This window comes from Onychostruthus taczanowskii, unplaced genomic scaffold, assembly GCF_017590055.1.
Source record: "Onychostruthus taczanowskii isolate IOZ18803 unplaced genomic scaffold, ASM1759005v1 scaffold2, whole genome shotgun sequence".
NCBI lineage: Eukaryota > Metazoa > Chordata > Aves > Passeriformes > Passeridae > Onychostruthus > Onychostruthus taczanowskii.
In genome coordinates, this window is record NW_024499239.1 from 27,662,065 (window position 1) to 27,683,717 (window position 21,653).

The window sequence follows — 21,653 nt, forward strand, 5'->3', positions numbered from 1 at the left end:
GTACAGTTGTGAGTGGGGGACTCTGTGCTTTCAAGGCTTTAGGTGATGCTGCTGGAGAAAAAAAATTAATCTCACTTATTTTCCTGCCTCAGAGCAGGGGATAAAGAGGTGGATCCCCATTTGTTCTCCAAGTTCTGGATGTAAGGAACATGTTTATTACAATAAGAGTGTTGTAAAACACTGGCACAGGGTGCCCAGAGAAGCTGTGGCTGCCCCATCACTGGAAGTGCTCAAGGCCAGGTTGGACAGGACCTTCAAGACCATCTTGTTCCACCCCCTGCCATGGGCAGGGACACTTCCCGCTATCCCAGGTGGCTCCAAGCCCTGTCCAATCTAGCCTTGGACACTTTCAGGGTAGGAAGCTCTTATAAACTCTCTAAAATCCACTAACTCACTTTTCCCTGGCCCTGCATGTTCAGCACCATTTCATCCACTCACTGCATTGGTCATCTGAGAAAATTGAAAAAAATCATGGCATTTTGATGAGCTGACTTTTTAAGGCAGCATCTCTCTGGGCTTGCAGCTCCAGAAATACCTGTCAGGCAATTTTCCTTTCACCTGGAAACACGCTCCGATGTCTTATTTGTGGATTGTGCTGAAAAACAGTTGTGTCTGGCAGCACAACTGCTCCAGTCAGACTTTTCAGCTTGAAACCTTCAGCAGAAGACGTGCCTCACAATGCTTTTGGCACTCACATAAGTCAGGGAGGAATACGCTTCAAATCCAGCTCCCCTCGTTTGCAAACCTTGTTTATAAACCCTCGCAGGCGCTGGTAAAATCGTGATTTTGGTTTATCTGGGAAACAGAGAAACACAGTTAGTGAGGGATGCAGGGGATGCATCTCTGGCCCCGCTCTGGCTGTCACCATTTGTACCTCATCCTCAACCCTTGTTTTTTTTTTTTTTTTCCCCAGTCTAATACATGCAAATATATGTAAAGAGTAAAGACTGTTCCACCGAGTCTTGCACGTTTGCTCAAAGAGGAGGAAAACAACAAGTCGATCTTACAAGGAATTTGCAGGCTGAATTTTTAAGACCTGTCTATAAAAAAAAAAAAAAAGAAGAAGAAAAAAGACCCAAAAAAAAAAGCAGCTGTTGGCCACGGGCGCTGACCGAGGTGATTCTTCCTGGCATCTGTTTTCCCTGCGCTCGCAATCGTAATGTCATTAATATGGAGCTTTTGGAGAACTGGAGTATATCCTAATTAGCAGCCTCTGATTTTTTTCCTAGTTTCATAATCAGTGATCTCGGCTACACCACAAGTGTTACTGTGGCAACAGGGCTGAACCGAGCAGCGGTGCAGAATTACCGCAGGTAAAGCGGTGATTTCACGGCTCCCGCGGCACTTTCTTAGCCCCGGGGGCTGCTCCGTGGGACGGGCTGGCTGCTCCCCGCACCTACAGGTGTCCCGGGTGGATTTCAGGGTAAGCACGACCACGGAGATTAAAGCTGCATGACCGAACGCATGCGTTTTAATTGGGGCTGAGCCTCTGTAAGGAGATTTTAAGGCTGTCACGCGAGCGATCCCCCTCCGACACCTTTGTTTTAAGTAGGATGCTCCGAGCCCTCGCTGCCTGAACGCTCCCAGCTCAATCTTGCCGTAGAGCTGGGACTTCATCCCGGTCCTGCAGAAAGGGCTGAGCCCAAAAGCTGGGCTTTTATTTTTGTTTTTTTTTTCTTTGTGGGGGTTTCTTTAATTTTAAGCCTCGTTTCTCCTCCCCACGCACCGCTCTCTCTCTCTCTGAAAGGCATTTTGCTAGGTAGGGATGTTGTCATGCTGAATAATAGCCATCCTTCATCCTGACTCCTCCATCAAAATCAACCCATCCTTTTCATAGCTGGAATGTGGACTGTGCTCGTGTTTCCTTTGTACACGCCTGGCACTTAGGAGGGGACACCCTAGAACGGGATATTTAAGGAAATATGCTCCTGTGTGCCTCGACTTTTTTTGTTTTGATTATTAATTAATGGTTTTGAATGATGAGTTGAGGCAGCTTCTCCTGTGCCTCCCTGGCGGTTTTTCTCCACTTCCCGGTGCCGTGCTGCGGCTGCAGTGCTGATCCCACGGGGAAAGCACACCAGGAGAGTGGTCTTGTACTAGCCAGGGGTTTTTACAAGCTCTAAGGGCGTTTCCTTTGGCAGATCTGTGTTAATCATCCCAGAGAAGGTCTCACCTCCTTCTCTCATTGGCAGCACAGCTCCTGCTGCACCCCATCCCAGCACCTTCCTCCTGGACCAGGTTCTTCATCTTCCTCCTCCCTGCCCTGACAGCTTCCTCTGCTCTCCTCCTCAAAACTTCCCCTTCTCTTGGCACTCAGCTGTCCCTGCTCAATGCTCTGTCCTTTAGGAAACCCTCTCCAGCAGGTCATTCTGCACTGCTACAGGCCCAGGAAACTTTTCATCCCCTCTGTCTCTTCCATAATTTGTTCCCCAAGCCACCCCAGTTTATTCTGCAGTAGCAACTGGCACATATTCCCATGATCACACATCTGTGGCGCCAGGAGAAAAGAGTGGCTGAGGGCGAATTAAACCTGCCCTAATTATGAGAGTTATTAGGAAAATTATTATTAGGAAAATAATTTGTATTTGTAGTTCTTCCCTCCGAGGCACCTCAGGCCTCCAAGTGATGGCTGTGGCAGGGGTGCCCTTCCATGGACAAGGATCTTTGAAGGCTTAGGTGTTAGATGTGCCACAGATCTGCTCCTTCATCCAGGGACGTAGCCTCATCCCCTGGCTTTTACTTCCATATTTTTAGCATGAGAACATCACGTCTGTAGGCTCTTTGTTACTAGTTGCTTGTTTTTAAACATGCAGGGATAGAATTCTTTCCCAAAAGCAAGACATTACAGAAGAGCAAGGTCTGATGTGCCAGTTACAGGGGACTAATTGTGGGGGCTGGAACTGGATGATCCTTAGGGTCTCTTCCAGCCCAAACCATTCTCTGGTGCAGTGACTGGTACCCACTGTCACCATTTGTGCATCTTTGTAGGAAGTGGAACTATTTCATGTCCCAAAAACATCCACATTTATTGTTTTTAGCTGATTTTTAGGTTTTGGGGTTTTTTTTGCTGAAAACCTCATCAATTTATTTTTCAGTTCCAGAAGTGTTCAGCAGCTCTCAGGCATGTGATGTGATTTTTGGGGTTGTCCTGTTCAGGGTCAGGAGCTGGACTTGGTGATCCTTATGAATCCCTTCCAGCATCCTGCACGGTGTAGGGATCTCCTTCTCAGTGCTGGTGCTTTCTTACTCCACTATGAGCTTCAATCCCAGCAGCTTTGCTTTTTGAACAATTTGCAGGACAGGCAGTTACAGAATCACAGTGATTGATTTTGGAAGGAGCCTCTGGAAGTCATCTGATCCAACCTCTTGCCCCAACAGAGCTGCCAGATCCGGTTGCACAGAACAGTGTCCAGACAAATTTGGAATATTTCCAAGGCAGGAGAATCCACAACATCCTTGGGCAACCTGTGTCAGCATCTCACAGGCAAAATGTGTTCCCTGATGTTCAGAGGGACCCTCCTGGGGTCAGTGTGTGCCCGTGGCCCCTTGTCCTGTCCCTGGCCACCACTGACAGAGCCTGGCTCTGTTCTCTCTGCACCCTCCCTGCAGGTGTTGATGGACAGGGATGAGGCCCCTGGAGCCCTCTCTTCTCCTTCTGAGCAGTCCCAGCTCTCCCAGCCCTTCCTCAGGGCAGAGATGCTCCAGCCCCCTCCCTGGGCTGTCCCCAGTCTGTCCATGTCCCTCTTGTGCTGGGACCCAGTGCTCCAGGTGTGGCCTCCCCAGTGCTGAGCAGAGGGGCAGGATCCCCTCCCTGGACCTGCTTGGGGGACCTCCTTCCAGGCTCTGGCTGGTGAGCACCTGATCCTCTCCATCCCCCCACAATGGCTTCACACACCTTGCTGCTGCTGGGTGGGCTTTGGGAGAGGATCACCATGGGATGGGTTAACATCTCACTCAGGTTCATATCCACAGGAAAGCCTGATCCTGGTTCAGAGCAGCAGATTTTCACATTATCCTAGCAGTGACAGATATTTCTAGGTGCCCAGAAATCCAGGTGGGAATAGGGTTGGGTTCCATCCTTGCACATATGTTATTCTTTGAAAGGTGAGTGTGTGTTCACCTGTTGAACTGAAGGACATGAAAATGCTCCCAGAACTGGAGCCCCTCTGCTCTGGAGACAAATGGGAGAGTTGGGGGTGTTCGCCTGGAGAAGAGAAGGTTCCAGGGAGGCCTTCACAACCTTCCAGTGCCAAAAGGGATCCAGGGGAGCTGGAGAGGGACTTTGAACAAGGGCCTGGCGTGATGAGACAGGATGACATGGCTTCACACTGCCAGAAAGGAGAATTAGGTGGAGAAATTCATTAATGTGAGATTGTTAAAGCCCTGGCACAGGTTGCCCAGAGAAGCTGTGGCTGTCCCTGAATCCCTGGAAGTGTCCAAGGCCAGGCTGGACAGGGCTTGGAGCAGCCTGGGCTAGTGGAAGGTGTCCCTGCCCACACCAGGTGGATTGGAACTGGATGGATTTTGAGGTGCCTCCTAAATCATGCCATGAGCAAATCCTGGTGTGCAGGAGAGCAGTGATTTGTGGAAGGATGAGCAGGTGGAGAAAACCAAGCTCAGGCCCTGCCCACAGGCTCATCCTCCTCCTCCTCCTCCTGCCCCGCTCCTACAGGGGCTGTCGCTCGTGTGGAGCTGCCTGTTTATTTAAAAGAAGAAAGGAAAAAAAAAGAAAACTAAATGGATTTTCAAAAAGGGTGAATGGCTGCTGTGATTCATCTTTTCTGGTGAAGAGTGGAACAGCAGAGGGTGGGGGATAGTGTTCAGTGACACATCAAAGGCCTGGCTTCAGCTTCGGAGACACATGCAAGGAATTAGTCACTGCGTTTTAGTGCAACAAAACCCTTTTTCCTCCCTAAATTCAATTCTTCTCTCCCTGTGATGGCCAACTCGCTGCAGCCCTCGGCTATTCCATGTGTGTTTTTACATCCTCTGCATCTCACTGAGAGGTTTGGGTTATGGTGAAGTTGCCCTGCTATCGGACCAACTCCTCTGCCGTGAATCACAGCTCCAGTGAGAGGCTGGAAATCCACAAACAGGATTTAAAAGGAGCAGGGAGGGGGAGAGGGAATGGCAGGTTTGTTTTCCAGGGTGGCTGAGCCATGCTGATGGCTTGCTGCCACCAAAAAGAATAAAAAAAAATGACCTTTTTCCCCTTTCTTTATGCTCATGCTTGTTCTCGCCCTACTGTGAGCTGCTTCAAAGAGCCAACCTTGCTCCCAGTTCTGCACCCTCTCCCCCTGCCAACAAATAAAAAGGAAAACTGAACATTATTTTTATTTTTCACTGCAGCTGGAGCCAGCATGAAGCAGTCTCAGTTGAGCCACTGCCTTTCAGCATCCTCCTGATGACAGCAGGGATTTCTGGGGTCCCGGGAAAGCTGGTTAGAATTCAGGTTGTGTCTCCTCAGCGCACACAGAAAAAGATTGCCTCATTTTCCAGGAATTAGGAATATGTCAGAGGTGGGGGTAAATCCTGCCTTTGATTGTGGTCGGCTGTATCCGGGTTGGATCTGGGCAGTTTCTGCAGCAATAAACTCTAATTCTTTGCATTCTGGAAGCACGGCAGGGTGATCCTGCAGCCTGACCCCCCTGTAGCACCAGCACAGGCATTTTGAAGCCACTTATTACTTTGTAAAGAGATTATTTCCTTTATTTTTTTTCTCCCCCCTCCGGCATCAATCATCCTGACAAGATCTGCTTCTTTTAAAACACACATCCTGCAGCTTAAAATCCAGCCTTTCCTATAATGAAGATCCCAAGCAGTTTGTGGAAGAATACAGTGTACATACACTATATATCTATATCTGTATCAATATTAAAAAAAAATACGTGTATATATATAATATTTATGGGCACACCAGTGGCAATTATTGAGTTTTCCAAGCCTGATCTTTGAAAAAAAGAAGGAGCCACGATGCCGAGCATCCCGAGCCTGTGGAGCAGCGCTGCCAGAGCCTGCAGCTCCCTTCTCCTGGGCAGAGCCGGCGCCCTGACGTCAGGGTGTTTTTCTGCAGAGCTCGCAGGATGTTGCAGCCGGCCAAGAGCTGTGTTTATGTTGATAACATTACAAGTATTTCCTCTCCGTTTCCGAAACCAGCAGGGAGGGGGAGCCGAGGGGGAAGGGAGACTCGGGTTTCTCCAGCTTTGGGGTAGGACTCTCGAGGCCTTTTATGTTAAGGAGTGGGGAACGATGAACTGCTGGCGTTATTTATGCTGCTTTTGGGAATAAGGAGTGGTTTAGAGCAGGGGCTGGGAAGTGGGAGCTGGGCTGGCACAGCCCTCCCCCAGTGCAGGGCTCTTTGCCTGCTCCCTGCTCCGGATCTGGTTTTAAGGTGATAAAGCAGCTCTGGCAGCTGATGGCCGGTCACAGGAGCAGCTCCAGGGATTTGGATTTTTGGGTAATGATGTGCACGGCAAGCTGGGATGCTCCCAGCATCCCATTCCTTCTGACAGTCACGGTAATAAAGCCATGAAAACTCAGGTTCTTCACGGACCGCCCGCCTCCAGCTTTCTTCACCAAAGCGGGGCAAGGCTTGGGGAAATCCAGCATTATCTCCCCTTGCCAAGCCCTCCCTCCTCCTGCAATCCACTCATGGATCAATGAACTGATTAAATGTAGGATCAAGGGAGGTTTAGAGCTCTCTGCCCGCTGATGTAATCCCAGAGCTCTGCTGCCAGCTCAGCGAAGGAGGGACCCTCATCGATGGCTGGACTGGATGAGCTTAAGGGTCTTTTGCAACCTAAACGATTCTGTGATCATCCCACCATCCCAAAGGGGCTTTGCAGCCAGTCCAGGAATCTTCTGTAGCTCTCATCCATGTAACAATCATGATTTATGGACATAAACCCAAACTCTTTTATCCTTTGTGGGTTATTTCCCGATAATGGAGAGCAGAGAGGGGATTCCTGGCTTTTCCTTCTTTGCTCCCACCCTCTGTGTCCTGCTTTAATACCAAGGGAAAGTGTGGGGAGGATGTGGGGAGGCTCTGGCACAGCTTGCCCAGAACAGGAGCAGAAATGGGATGAGTGGCATCCCAGATGAACGGGGACCCAGTGTGAATAGGGACCCTAAATTAATGGGATACTAAATCAATGGGAATGCTAAATGAATGGGATTCCAAATGAGTGGGATCACAGATTAGCAGAACCACGAATGAATGGGAATCCCAAATGAACAGGATCCCAAATAAAAAGAACTCAGAATGAATGGGGATCCCAAATGAACAGGATCCCAAATAAACAGAACTCAAAATTAATGGGGATCCCGAAGGATCCCAAAAGAAGGGGAACTCTTGAGAAACAAACTGGGGCAAGAGAAAGGAGCCATATCCAACTCTGTGAATGGTGTTTCTGTGCAAATATTCATCAAAACACAGCGAGTGGTCACTTTTTTTCTAGCAGTTCTTACAGAAGAGCTGAGTCTTCCCCTTTCCCTTGCCATGATGTCCTTGGTGTGGCAGTGATGGGTTCCCAGTGAGGGAAGTGGTTGTGATGACAAGATCTTGGTGCTTTCATCAGCCCTTGAGAGGTTTTCAGAGCATCTCTGTGCCATCATTTCCATTCTCTGGAGTTTCAGTGTGTGTTCAACTTCCTGCTTTGCGCTTGGGTCCCATCAGGATGAGCACCTTATTTCTGTGGGATTCCACACTGGGATGCCTGGACAATCTGTCTCCTGCAGAAAGGTACAAAGATCATAGAATTATGGAATTGTTTGGGTTAGAAAAGGACCTTATAGATCGTTCAGTTCCACCCCACTGCTCTGGACAGAGATACCCTCCACTAGCCCAGGTTGCTCCAAGCCCTGTCCAACCTGGTCTTGGACACTTCCAGGGATGGGGCAACCACAGCTTCTCTGGGCACCCTTGTGCCTCACCACCCTCACAGGGAATAATTTATTCCTTATAAATATTAGATTTTCTGCCTAAAGCCAAACCTGTGTAGACCAGGCTCATCTCAGACTCTGGCAAGTGTCTGACCAAGCTGAGTGGGGTGTACTAATCACCGTGAGTGGAACGTGTCATCAAACCATCAAACTACTGGTTGTGGGTTTTTCCTGACATCCCACCCTGGAGCACAGCCTGGGGGAGGCATTGCAGGACCAGTGCTGCTCTCACCAGTGACAGGAGGACTGAATCAGCTCAAATTCATGCAGACAGATATTTTAACTGGTGATGAAACCCTCTGGAATGCTGGCTGCTCACACCAGTGGGACCCTTGGAGAAAGCCCTGCCCTGCTTGCAGCAGCAGGGCTGGCCATGGATGGAGCCTATGGAAAGCTCTTATCTCCAGAGCTTGGTTTCCTTCTGGTTCAGGGTTTGTCTGACCTTTTGGTCACTGAGTAAGGTCGATTTTTGCCAGGTTTTCTTTTGGAGGGGGAGGAAAAACATGTAAGTAGGTGGTGCTGGTGGGAGGACCCTCTGGGGTGAGGTGGGAGGATCTTGTACTGCTGATACCGTTTGCAGCGCGCGGATGACTTCAGTGTTGTCCTTCTGCCCGGAGTTTGGGATGGGTCTAGATGAAGCAGATTTAAATAAATAGAAGAAGCACAAACAACACAAGATCTATTAGAGGGGGAGGGAGTAAAACCCGTTCTTGGCAGCTCCTCAGGTTGACTTGGCAGCGAGATCTCGCAGCTCTCTCCTGGGAGATCCTGGAGATGCAACTGGACACAGGACAAAAGCCTGAAGGACGGGAGTCGTGCAGCAGCTGCTGGCCCATGGCAAGGAGCAGAGCTGTGTCTGAGCCCTCTCTGGGCTCAGAGCAGAGGAGAGGTGTTGGCCCATCCTTGGAAGGCCCCGTGGCCACGTGCTGGTCTGGACTTGGCAGCTTTGGGCTCTGTCCTGGCCAGCACAATGACGTCTTACATCTCTGGACCTCTGGATCCGTAGGTGTTTGGGAGGAGATAATGATACCCGTTTCTCAGGAGCTTTCTGAGGTCTCCAGAGGAAAGAAATCACCATAAAAATCTTGTATTAGAAAGGGCTGGGGGAAATTATTTTACTGATGTCATCGTCCTGTAATTCTGCTGGACATTTCCTGGGAAGCACGTACAGTATGGGCGTGCAGCCTGAACTTGCTGATCTTCTTGGATTGTTTGTGAGTGTTTATTCTGACCACAAATGCAGGGAATCCAGCAGGGTTTGAATGGAGCTGAGTGTTCTGCCCCTGCCCAGTAACATTTCAGGTGTCAGTGAGCCAGGGGGAGATGACCTCTCCTCCATTCCTGCCTGCACTTCTGGGGCATTTGGGATCCAGGCTCTTTGCTGTGGTCGTCAACTGAATTGCCTTTGAGTTTGCTCAAGTACAGTCATTTGCAGACCACTGTATGAACTATTTATTAATCTCCTTTAAGACCAGATCTTTGGTTTTAGTGCTCAGCTTGTTCTTCTCATGCTCTCCCACAGGTCACCCATTCTCTGCTTCATCCATGGACACTTTTGGTGCTCCACCAGACTGGGATTTCTCCATGTTCTTCCCCCTTGTTGTGTGAACTCACCCATAAATCCTTCCCATCCAGATGCCTGCAGGGACTCCAGCCACACTTCCCCTCCTCCCTCTGAGTTTTACAAGATGCACAGGAACATCCCCACCTTGGATTATTTTGGGATATTTCATGAGGGTTTAATAAGTGTTCTGTGCTTTCCTCCCCAGGTCAACATGGATTTGTGGTTCTTTCTCCTTTTGCTTGGAAGTGGCCTGATAAGTGTAGGTGCTAACAACATTACAACAGGTAAACTGTGCTCCTCATCTCTCTTTTATCCCATCTTTAGGAGCAAAGGAGCGAGTGTGAATGTGCTCAGTGCCTCTTTCCTTCTGCCCTCTACGTAGCTGTAACATAAAATGTTGGAGAGAGGGTGATGAGCTTCAGGTGCTCATAAATGGGGCCCATGGGTTTGGCTCTGAGCAATATTGATCCTCACCTCCAGGGGCTCTAATGTTTAGACATCCCCATAAATAGCACCTGTTCAGGTTTGGGGTTTTTTTTGACATTTGTACCACCTGCTGTGCAGAGCATTTCCTGTCCTGCGCTCAGGATTTGTTGGGTGTTTTATCTTATAGTTACAGTCACACAAATCTTCAGCAACTTAATCTCTCAGTATCACAGAAGAGAATCTCACAGAGGTTCCCCTGTGCTTTTCCCTTCCAGAGCCACCCACAACAGTGTCCACCTCCCCCAGGAGCCCCACCAGAGCTCCTACAGCAGGTCCTGAGGATGGGACCACGCCCAACACACACAGACTCAACATGAGCACTCCAGGGACTGTTCCTACCACAGCACCAAAACCTCCTCCAACCACAGCCACCAGGATCTCCCCCAACGCCACCTCTGGCAGCCTCAACATCTCCTCCACCCTGGGGACAACCGTGCCTGTGCCTCCAGCCCCATCCCTGCTCCCCAGCGTGACGCCGTCGGCCCCGCGCGCCACCGTCCCCAGCACGGAGACAGAGACGACAGAGAGGAATTTCAGCATGGTGGTGACAACACAGGAGACCTCTTCTGCTTCCCACAATGGTAGGCACCTCCTCCACCTCTTCTTCTTCTTCTTCTTCTCCAGGCCACCCTGCCTCTGGGTTTGTTTCTTTGCTCTTCTTTTGTTTGGCTGAGCAAAATGGAGCGAACAAACACTTTGGGGCCAATTCCATGGTGATGCAAAACAAGAGGACTTTCAAACCTTTTCTGATCTCCCAGATGAGAAGAGGTTTGTCTGACCAAAGGTTTGGGCTAAGATCATCTAGTGAAAGATATCTACAGGTGCACTAGATGATCTTTGCTTCCAACTCAAACTATTCTGTGATTCTCTCCTTACATTATCAATTTTCCCCATTACTTGGGCAGCTTCAATCTTTGAAGGGTCCAGATGAGAGAGAGTTGTCTCTGTTGCCATCCTGATCTCATTCTCTTCTTGGCACATCATGAAAATTACTCCATAAAACATTGTTTGGCTGCTCAGTCCTGGTTAAGAGCAAAAAATCAGGCAAAAAGAGGTTGAGGTGACCAGAAATCTTTGCTGAACTGTGGCTCTTCAGCCATGGTTGGCTCATTGTATTGTTTGAGACCCAATTTGGATACTGCCTGTCTCCACCTTGCAGTAGGAAGATGGCAGTGCCTGCTAGACCTTGGGATTTAGTGGAAAAGGACTGGTAACTTGGTTGTGGATTAGAAAACCCTGAAGCAAGATGATGGTGGAGTTAATGCAGGGAGGTGTCAGGTGTATATTCCTTAAGAACCAGTTTCCCAAGGGATGTTGGCTGCTGGGTATCTCTGCACCTCAGTGAGATGTGTGTCCTCTTCCTCTGGGAATCTTTGGAAACCACAGCCCCTGAAGCTGCAGTGAAGTTGTCTTTGCTACCAGCACAGGAAGGGGTGTGGTTGAAGGAAGTTCAGAACCCAGCTTTTGTAGTGTTCTGCCACCCCTGAACTCATCCAGCTTCCTTCTCAACCCAAATCCTTTTTTGCAGAGTGAAGGAGTCTGGCATAGCCTTAGACACACACATGGGAAAAGTTTGGTATAAATGTAGGCTACATACAGGAGTGATGGAGGTAAAAGCCTTAAGTGCTGCTAATATCTGGATTTTGTAATATGATGTCTGCTCATGGAGGGGCTGAATTAATCATTTTTGTGTCTCCACTGCCTTTTTGTGATTTGGGTTACCAGTTTTGGTGAACTCCCCTGATGTATGCCATGACACATTGGCCATTGCACCATCAAGGCCAGAAGTGGCTCCTCACTTGATGTCAGCCCAGAGAACAAATGATCAAACCTAATTCTTTCTTTATCTCAAGTAATTTGTCAAGGAGCAAAATCAGTTTTAGGGCTGCCCTTGCCATTAGGGCAGCCCTAAATTAGATTTAGCAGGAAATGTTGGTGTTATCATGGAAGAATTAAGTGGTGCTCAAGAAGGGGACTGGGCCAGAAGGTCACACGTTGTAGGGGCAGTTCCTCTTGTCCAAACCCACCAGGATTGTCCTCATCCCTGTGCTGCAGCTCCCCACACACAGCTCACGGCCAGGGGTGCCCGTGCCAGCAGCACTGCCCTGGCAGAGCCAGGCTCTGCTCTCCTGGCACAGGATTGTTCTGGTGCCCTCTGGATGAGACATCCAACCCAGCAGGTACAGACTTCCCTTGGATGCTCCTCGTCCCCATCCCTGAGCCCAGCTGCTCCTAATTGAACTCTTGGCTCAGCCACACTCTTAAAATTATGCCCCAGTGTTATCTCTTGATATTTAAGTGCTAATGAATTACACCAGTGACTTGCTGGTTGTGGGTTTAAACAGTAAGTTGTGTTTAGTGATGTTAAAGCTTGGCTTCAGCTCCTTGTTCTGCTGATAAAAACTCAGGATTTGTTCCTTTTTCCTTACTCAGAAATTCATTTTAACATCCTGGTTTTATAGCTAGTGTTTTAAAGGAAAGATTTACAGGCAGATGATGAGAGTTACTAAATTTGTTCCTGTCTTGGTCTTTGATCCTTCCTGACTTACTAAAATGTCTTGTTCCTTTGTTGCTAAGAGACTTTTGTTTTCTTTTTCTGCAGGTAACTCTGACAGAAGAGGTAAGAATGTTACATTTCATTGCTCTTTACTCAGTAAAAACAATTTCAGAAGCATTCTGCTATTAGAGAGCTCTCCTTAGGACTTCCAAATGTATTTTATGAAGCCTCTGAAGCTCTTTAAAAGAGCTGGTGACACATTGATATCTTAATTTCTGTTGAGCTTTTCTTTTTACAACAAAACAATCCCATTCCAATTTGTACATGTCCTATTAGATACCAGTTGTTCCTGCTCTGAGAATGTCAGCATGTCCCTAGAGCTGGATGACCAAAGTCTGAGAAGCCATTCAGGAAATTTGCTTTTGGTGTTTTGGTTTTTTTTTTACTGCTGAATTGTCTTTATTGACTGTGATTTACACACTTTGATCCAAACCCATCCTGCAGATGATGGGAATAATTATTGTTCTCCTCATTCTGTTGGCAAGCAGTAACACAAATCCATTTCTTGTAAGAGAACAGCACTTTAGGGACATTTTTCCTTCTCTCAGCTCCGAGAACTGGCATCTCTACCAGAATATTTGCAATTACTGATGGCTTTAGCACTCCAGGAGCGGGCAGAGCTGGGCTGGCTCCCACCTGGAGGAATCAGCTTCCTCTGTGTGTTTTCATCCTGGCTCTGAGGGGTGCTGCAGCTTTGCAAACTCTGCCTGGTGCTGCTCTCTGTGCCTGGCTCGCCCAGCCAGGGAACAGACAGATGCACTGAGCACACATTTAGCAGAGGGAATAAAAGGGATGCAGGTCCGAGGGAACTCATTTGAAATTGTGGCAAAGCCTCTGCAGAAATGCTCAGTGTAATTCCCTCAGATCTGGCCTGATTTTGTGCTCTCTCTGCCATCGTTCATCCCTGCTCCTGAGGGCAAAGGAAAAAAAAAATGGGAATACATCTGACTTCCTAACAAGATTTATATTAATATTGCTAATATTATAAATATAGTTAGGAAATAGGATTAAATAAGATATTTTTAACAAGAGCATAGAGTGATGGGACAAGGGGAAATGGCTTCAGACTGGGAGTAGATTTAGATTAGATATTGGGAATAAAGTCTTGGCTCTGGGGGTGGTGATGCCCTGGCATGGGAATGCACAGAGATTTGTGGCAGTCCCATCCCTGGAAGTGTCCAAGACCAGCTTGGATGGGGCTTGGAGCAGCCTGGGATGGTGGAAGGTGTCCCTGCCTGATCTCTAAGGTCCCTTCCAGCCCAAACCATTCTGTGACTGGTTTTGCAGGCAGATGTTGCCAGCTGTGAGCAGGGATGAGCTGCTCAGCCCCGTCCCTCTGCCATGACTGCACCCAGGTCAGGGTGACAGCCTATAGAGCACCTCTTGGGATGTGCTCCCAAGCTCCAGAGGAGGCTTTGGTGGCTCCTCAGAGGGGCCAGGAGAAGTTTTAAACCTCCTGCTGCCTCCCAAGCTCTGGGCTGCGGTGGGTGCTGCAGCCCCAGGGGAGCAGAAGGTTGAGTCCTTGTCCCTTTTCCAGGTGGATTGCCAGCATGGAGCCCTCAGGCTGGGGCTGGAGCAGGGCAGGAGCTGTGGAGGGGTTGGCACAGCTCAGCAGGGCTGGCAGGAGCAGCTGGGGACCCTCCAGCTCCTTTCCTGCCTGGGCTGTGCTGGGTGGGCTGTTAGCAGTGGGAAAGCTCTGACTCCTCATCCTGCCAGATGTGTGGGAAAGAACAGCTGCAAAAAGCCCCCAAAACCTCCAAACTCCCTGCACCCTGCCCTCAAATCTGCATCCTGCTGCCAGAATCACCCCTGCCCACAAATCACCAGGCACAGCTGCCCTGCAGCTCCAGCCCGGCTCAGCACTGCTTAGGCTGGGCTTAACTCCAGCAGGAAAAAATGGTCCAAAGGTGACTTAACACCACCAGGTTCTGGCATGGCAGCTCTTCTTGCTCTGCTGCAGGCAGGATGGAGATGGTGGCTGTGCTTAAAAGTCTCAGTGAGGGGCCAGGGCTGGCTGTGGTTGGGCCAAGACCACCCTGTGCTTCTTTTTAGGAAGTGTCAAGATGGGGAATGCCAAGGCTCATCACCTTCTGAGGTGTGCAGGAGGCAGAATTCCCAATAAATTCCTTTTGGGCTGTCACATTAGGGCAGTAGATGAGAAGGACAAAGACATGCAAAACCAGGATAATTTATTTTTTTTTATTTGCCACACTGCATCGTTGCCTTGAAATCATGACCAAAAATTTAATATTTTAATAGAAATAACATTCCCAGACCTCACACCACAGGACAAACACAGAAATACAGAGTGCCCTTGGGTTGCTCAGAGATGGACAAAATAAACCCCAAGGGAAAAAAAAAATTAGGGAAATGGACAAAATAAACACCTAGGGAATATAAACCCTAAGGAAATCTGCTGGCTGAAATTGCTGAGACACATGGAGCAGGAATCTGCAGGGAAATGGATGCACAGAAGGTGGAAAAGGGTTGAGCCCTGCAGCCTCTGGGGCTGTGTAGACACAGAGTGCTGGCCCCCTCAGATGGAGGGAGCTGATGGAAAATGGAAATATCCCCAGCTGGCATGGCTGGCATCCACATTTATCTGAAAAAGAAATGTCCTTCAGAGTTCTCCTCCCTGCTTGGAGCTGCTTGGCTTCCAACCCATCTGGGTGATTTGCCAGCACCAACCACTGATTCACTGACCTCCAGCACGAGATAGAAATGGCTTATTTAAAGGAAAAATAAAATCTGTCGTGGGTCATGGAGGATGGGAGTGGTTCAGACTCATTTAAGTGTTTTTTGCAAGGGAATTGTGAGGTACCTGCCCTTGAGGAGCTTCTGCAAGGGAGCCAAATTGGGTCACACTTGGTGGCCTGGTGGTGTCTGACCTCTCCTGCTCTCTGAACTCTGTATTTCCAGGGAGGAAAGAGGAGGGGGTTGAACTAGATGGTCTTTGGAGGTCACTTCCAACCCAAATTATTTTATAATTACAGAATCATGGAATGGTTGAGTTGGAAAGGATCTTAAAACTCATCCAGTTCCACCCCAGACACCTTCCACTGTCCCAGGCTGCTCCAAGCCCTGTCCAGCCTGGCCTTGGACACTTCCAGGGATCCAGGAGCAGCCACAGCTTCTCTGGGCAGCCTGGTCCACACCAAATCTCACCCTTGGAGGTGTTCAGATCCCGGGTGCAGCAGGAATCTTTGTCCTCTTGTCCTGTATGACAAAGAACTGGAAGCAAAATCGTGGTGGTGTTACAAATCTATCTGTGGGATCTTAGGTTTTCACCCATTTTAATATAAAGTTTCTTATCGTATACCAAACATTCCTTACACCAAACTCATGGGCCTGGTAGGAACTTCTCTGTGCACTTAAGTCTCAGGCAGAAAATTTTGTGGATTTTTTTTTTTTTTTTTTTGGATTTCCAGCTGACAGAGGAAATTTCTCCTGGTGGCTGCTGGGCTACCACGTGCACATTCAGTTGTGCAAAAGGAACCCCAAAATAGCCCAGTCCCAACTTTCTCCATCACTGTTTTCATCTGCAAGGTCACAATTTCACAGTGACCAATTCTTGGAGAAGACTGAGGTGCTCTGAGTGGTGGTTTCGGGTTTTAATCTGACCTGGGAGTGTCTGAGGCACATGCTGCTCACTCATCCTTTTCTGTCTTCACTCTCAGGCTGGAAAATTGCAACATCACGTAATACTATTTATTATTTATTATGTTTTTATTACTAATATCATCATCAGAATTGTTCTTCAAGCAGAAATTGTAGAGCTCTGCCCTGTTAAATGATGGCTCTGGATGTTTTCCAATGTCCATAACCACACCTTTCTCTTCCTCTTGCAGATGAGACTCCCATTATAGCTGTGATGGTGGCCCTGTCCTCCCTTCTAGTCATAGTATTTATTATTATTGTTCTGTACATGTTGAGGTAAGAGCTGCTTTAATGCTGGATTCCCTTGTTTGACAGAAACAATTCCTGAGTGAGCAGGAATGAGCCTTTTGTGCTGTCTCCCAAGCTAAAGGCTGACACAGCTGGTGCTGTGAAAAGAAACCTGGAAGGACAATGAATGAAAATGATGTTTGGGGTTATCTGGTGAATGATGCTCATTCCTTTCTCTGCAAAGCTGCTCCTCCTGTGGGGAATTCCTGTCCTGCCTTTCAAAATGTCACGTTTAGCAGGGTAGATTGAGCTGAAGCCCTGTCAGTGTGGGGAAGAGCAGGTGAGGTTTCCTTTGTGAGGCTGCAAATGATGGGTTGAGTAATCCAGGGAGGCTGAACACAAATGTGTTTCAGTGTGTTATTCCTTGATAGCAAGCAGGATCCAACATCCAAACTCTGTTTTGGGTACTAAACCTCACAGGGTCCCTGTGCACCTTTCACTGTGAATGGCAGGAGCTTGTGAGGAGTGTTAGCTGATGCTGTAATTGAAATTACAGCACAATCAAACCTTCTTAGGTCCATTTTTTAGAATCCAAGCATCTGCCCTGCTCAAAATGAAGCATTCCCAGCTCCTGAAAGCATAACTAAGAATGTCTTTATTCACCTGCAGTAAACATTTTAATTTACTCACCAATTTGGTGATTCAGTAAGTCTTAGGAAAAAAAAAAAAAAAAAAAAAAAAAAAAAACAAGAAAAAAAAGAAAAAACAATTTCCTTAGCAGTGGAAAACTTCCCTCTGTCTCCTGGCTCCAGGCCTGCCCTCACAGCAGTGAACCTGAGGAGAGTTTTGCCTCAGGAGTTCAGCAGCAGCAGAGTTTGAGTCCTTCCCACCTGGCTTCCAGCCCTGAAAGAAAGGGTTTGTGTTCACTGCCCAGTGATTCAGCAAAACTCAATATTTCAGGCAAAGGGAGCATGAGCAGCTGCTCCAAGTTAAAAACTCATGGAGCAGGGATTTGCTGCAGGACAGATCAAGCTGGGCTTTATGTGCTCTGCTGGATCCCCAGGGAGCAGGGACACCTTGGGGTGTCCTCTGGAAGGAGCACCCTTAAAGCTTCTCTTGGTTTCCAGCTCTCTCTGGGCTCCTGCAGCTGTTCCAGATGTGCTCACAGGCAGGATTTCAGAGCTCCTGCAGCCTCCTGGACCCACCAGCTAATTCATGGAGCCTTGAGAAAGTGTGGCAAAAAAAAGGGAAAGCTTTTTGGATGCTTCTAGATGGTTGTGATCATAAAGAATAAATTCATAAATTCTCACCTGTGGTGAGTTGAGTCAGTGTGCTGTTATCAAAATCATCCTTTATTCCTGGGTGGCCTTCTCCACATCATTGTTGTTTTTTTCACACAGTAATAGGCAGCTGGATTAAACCTGTCTTGCATACATCCTTTGAGCAAACTATATAAAGAGTTCTCCTCCATCATAAGGAAGAAGCGAGATATTGCTACTTCCAAAAGTTTTTTCTGCTCTTTTTATTTTTTCTGCTGTTAGATCAAAGTAGAAAATAGGTAAAATCTGAACCAATAACTTCCTTTTTTGAGAATTTTAGAATTTTGCTACCTTTTCATGTCATACTCTTTTGTCAATATTCATTCTTACTTAGCTCTCATCTGGGAGGGGACCTGGTCTTCCTGGTGGATATTTCCTGACTTTCCCACCCCAATTCTCCTTGGCAGGTTCAAGAAATACAAGCAGGCAGGGAGCCACTCCAACTCCTTCCGTCTGTCCAACGGCCGGACGGACGACACAGGTGAGTCCACCTGGTGCCACACAGGCTCTCCCACACCTCTTATTTTTGTAGGCAAATATTTTTTAATTTCTGCTCTGTTGTTGTTGTTGGTTCCTGACCTCCTTTGTTCCATGTTTTCCATGGTTTTGGCAGACTTTCGTAGAACGGAGGTTTATTTCCCAGTTTTCATTCCACTGACTCAATGTTTGCCCTCAAGTGGTTGATATTGAAATGGGTGATCACTTCCAACATTACTACTCACATGCCTCTTGAGTTTTCACAGTGGTTCCTTGACTCAAATAAGAACCTTTAAAAAAAAAAAAAAAAACACATCTTTGGGGAGAAATTAAACATTTTTCTGCTCTTTCAGATTAGGATGATCTCTGATTAAAACTCAGATCTTCACCCTAACTGTAGACACCAAACTAACATTTCCAGGAGAAAAAAAGGGGTCACACTTATTTTCATTATAAAAACATTTTTGTACCTCCTAAACATGCACAGATGCAATTTTAAAGCCATGTGTAATGTCTAAATTCTTCTGCCACTGAGCTGTGAGCCAGAGCTGACACTGAGGGTCTCAAGTTGGGCATCTCCATCCATGTGCAGGCACTGATTAAGATCTGAGGAGACCTCTGAAACTCAGTTTAGATGCTTTTTCAGCACTCCTTCCACATAAACCAAACACCTTCTGAGAAGCACTAACTGGAATTCAGCACTTTTTTTTTATTTTATGTTGGCTGCTAAGACCTTCCCTGCCACCTTACCTCACTGTAAACGGAGGTGTGAACTTCATGAACGCTCAGCTGTGTTGGGGTAACCCTCTCATGGCCTTTCTGGGCTCTGCTGAGCAGCAGCTGCCTTTGCTGTGCCCTCCTGGGAATTGTGTCACAGTGGTGGTGCCAGACTTCCCATGGGAGAGAGGGAGAAGTTGGAATTCAAAGCCAGGTGGTCTCCAACCCCAGCACTGACCTGTCCTCAGTGCCCTGTCCTGTCTCTGGGAGAGTGTGAATCCCAGAGTGTTAATCATCATAGGATCACTGATTTTTTGGGATTGGAAAAGTCCTTTAAGATCATCCAATCCAGCAGCACTGCCAAGGCCACCACTGATCCACATCCCCAAGTGCCACATCCACAGAGCTTCTAAATCCTTCAAGGGATGGGGACTCTACCACTGCCCCACACAGCTGTGCCAGGGCTGGACAACCCATTCCATAAGAAATTTTCCCAAATAACCAATTTAAACTTCCCCTGGCCCAGCCTGAGGCCGTTCTGTCTCCTCCTGTCCCTGTTCCCTGGGAGCACAGCCCGACCCCCCCGGCTGTCCCCTCCTGTCAGGAGTTGTGCAGAGCCACAAGGTCCCCCCTGAGCCTCCTTTTCTCCAGCCTGAGCCCCTTTCCCAGCTCCCTCAGCTGCTCCTGGGGCTCCAGCCCCTTCCCCAGCTCTGGTCCCTTCCCTGGGCTCTCTCCAATCCCTCAAGATCTTGTAGTGAGAGGCTCAGAAGTGCCCCCAGGACTGGAGGTGCTCGGAGCAGCCTGCTCTGGTGGAAGCTGTTAGACCAAGATGCTCTTTAATACCCCCTCCAACCCAAACCATTCTGTGCAGACACGAGGACAGCCCTAAAAGCAGTGGCACGTGGGGCCCCTGTGCTCCCCTGGGCGTGGGTGGCCACGGGGGACAGCTGGTGACCCCCATGTGAGAGACAACTGCTCACTTTGAGAATTTAAAAAGGTTTATTAAACCTTGACAAAAATACAACAAAAGGACTACATAAGGAAAAAGCTGCAGCACTGGGAACTGCCCTCGTGGATACCACATGGCTGGTTCATCTTCAAGATGGGTGCTCAGTCTTTTATACCCCTGGGGGTTGCATCAGCCAGCCCTGGCCCCTCCCAAAGTCTGTCAGTCAGCTCTTCTTTGGCATTTATCACTGGAAACTGCTTTCTTGTAACTTGACTGGAGATCAGGTGTTTCCATGCCTGACCCCCTAAGCAACAAGCTTTTCCATTCCCAGCTGCCCCAGGTAAGGGACACATGTCCATGCCTTCTGTCCTAGACAGCCCAGGCTGTCTGGTGGTCACAATACAGAGTGAGGGGAAAGGGAACTATGGGGAGAACAGAGAACATCTAAACTGTCTGGATTCTGAGGTTGAGATGACCCTGAGATAGTAGAAAGTCCTTTTTCTCCCAGCCCTGTGACCGAAGAAGTCAAGATTCATCAGTTCTGCTTTTCAAGGTTGTTTATTTTTTCTCATCTATTACGTTCATTCTCTGACCTGCTGAGATCTGTCCTGCAGGCCTGGCTGAGGCACAGTGCCTGCCCTTGGGGTGGTGTTAACATTTTATACTAAGAACTACCTGTACTTTATTTACAATAATTTTCCAATACCTCTCACCTATGTTAGACAGTCTGTCTCTAAACCAATCCCAAAGTGTCACTATCACAGCAGAAGATGGAGGGCAAGAAGAAGGAGAGGAAGGACAGGACACGCCCAGATTCCTCCACCTTGCCTCTTGAACCCTCATTCTAAAACCCAAAAATTCTACTTTTTCACCCTGTGACAAATTAACATTCTACTCAAACTCTTGTGGCTTGTAAATCTTCACACAAAGTTGGTAATTTTTTCCATGGACTAAAATCAAAGGCACAGGTGTTTTTGACTCCATGCCAAGGTCTCTGAGCCCTCTGGCAGCGGCTCGAGCCATCCAGGGCAGTCAGAGGAACGTCCAGGGTTCCGACACCAAACTACAATAACACAACCATACGCCACCAAAGCTTTTCCTAATATTCACACAGCAATTATCTTTCAATTGTGAGATCCAATAGTCTCGTTATCCTTCTCTAACACCCGGGTGTCATTGCAGAGCCACAGAGCATGCCCCTGCTGGCCCGCTCGCCCAGCACCAACCGCAAGTACCCCCCGCTGCCCGTGGACAAGCTGGAGGAGGAGATCAACCGCCGCATGGCCGACGACAACAAGCTCTTCAGGGAGGAGTTCAACGTGAGTGCCGCCGCTGCTGCCCCCAGGGCCGGGTTTGGGGTCTGCTTCTTGGTTTGGGAAGGCAGGTGTGTGCTAAGGAAGGCAGGAGTTCCCCCTGAAACGGGAAATGTAAAGCCGCTGCTGTCGTATTCTGGCAGGGAGGAATGATGCGTCTGACTCCGTGTCCTCAGAAGGCTAATTTATTACTTTGCTATATGTGGTATTTTTGGGGTCCCCAGGACGAAGGAGGAAAGATTGAATCTGACTCCATGTCCTCAGAAGGCTAATTTATTACTTTGCTATATGTGGTATTTTTGGGGTCCCCAGGACGAAGGAGGAATGATTGAATCTGACTCCATGTTCTTAGAAGGCTAATTTATTATATTATGATATTACATTATATTAAAGAATACTATATTACAACTATACTAAGCTATGCTAATGAATAGAGAAAGGATAC

General features: G+C 48.1%; 1 protein-coding gene across 2 annotated transcripts in view; it reads left to right on the forward strand.

Moving 5' to 3' along the window:
• PTPRA (protein tyrosine phosphatase receptor type A) overlaps nt 1–21,653 on the forward strand; it is a 118,723-nt gene that overhangs the window by 82,745 nt on the left and 14,325 nt on the right. Inside the window, exons 1-7 of one of the 2 annotated variants that reach the window (XM_041402959.1) lie at nt 1,296–1,423; nt 9,711–9,789; nt 10,207–10,572; nt 12,594–12,611; nt 16,397–16,481; nt 18,160–18,233; nt 21,078–21,214. In XM_041402959.1, the coding sequence (XP_041258893.1) occupies nt 9,717–9,789; nt 10,207–10,572; nt 12,594–12,611; nt 16,397–16,481; nt 18,160–18,233; nt 21,078–21,214 (753 nt within the window). In that variant the 5' untranslated portion in view covers nt 1,296–1,423; nt 9,711–9,716. Of the gene's footprint in view, nt 1–1,295; nt 1,424–9,710; nt 9,790–10,206; nt 10,573–12,593; nt 12,612–16,396; nt 16,482–18,159; nt 18,234–21,077; nt 21,215–21,653 lie in introns of those variants that run through there. The other variant, XM_041402958.1, reaches the window with a different exon arrangement.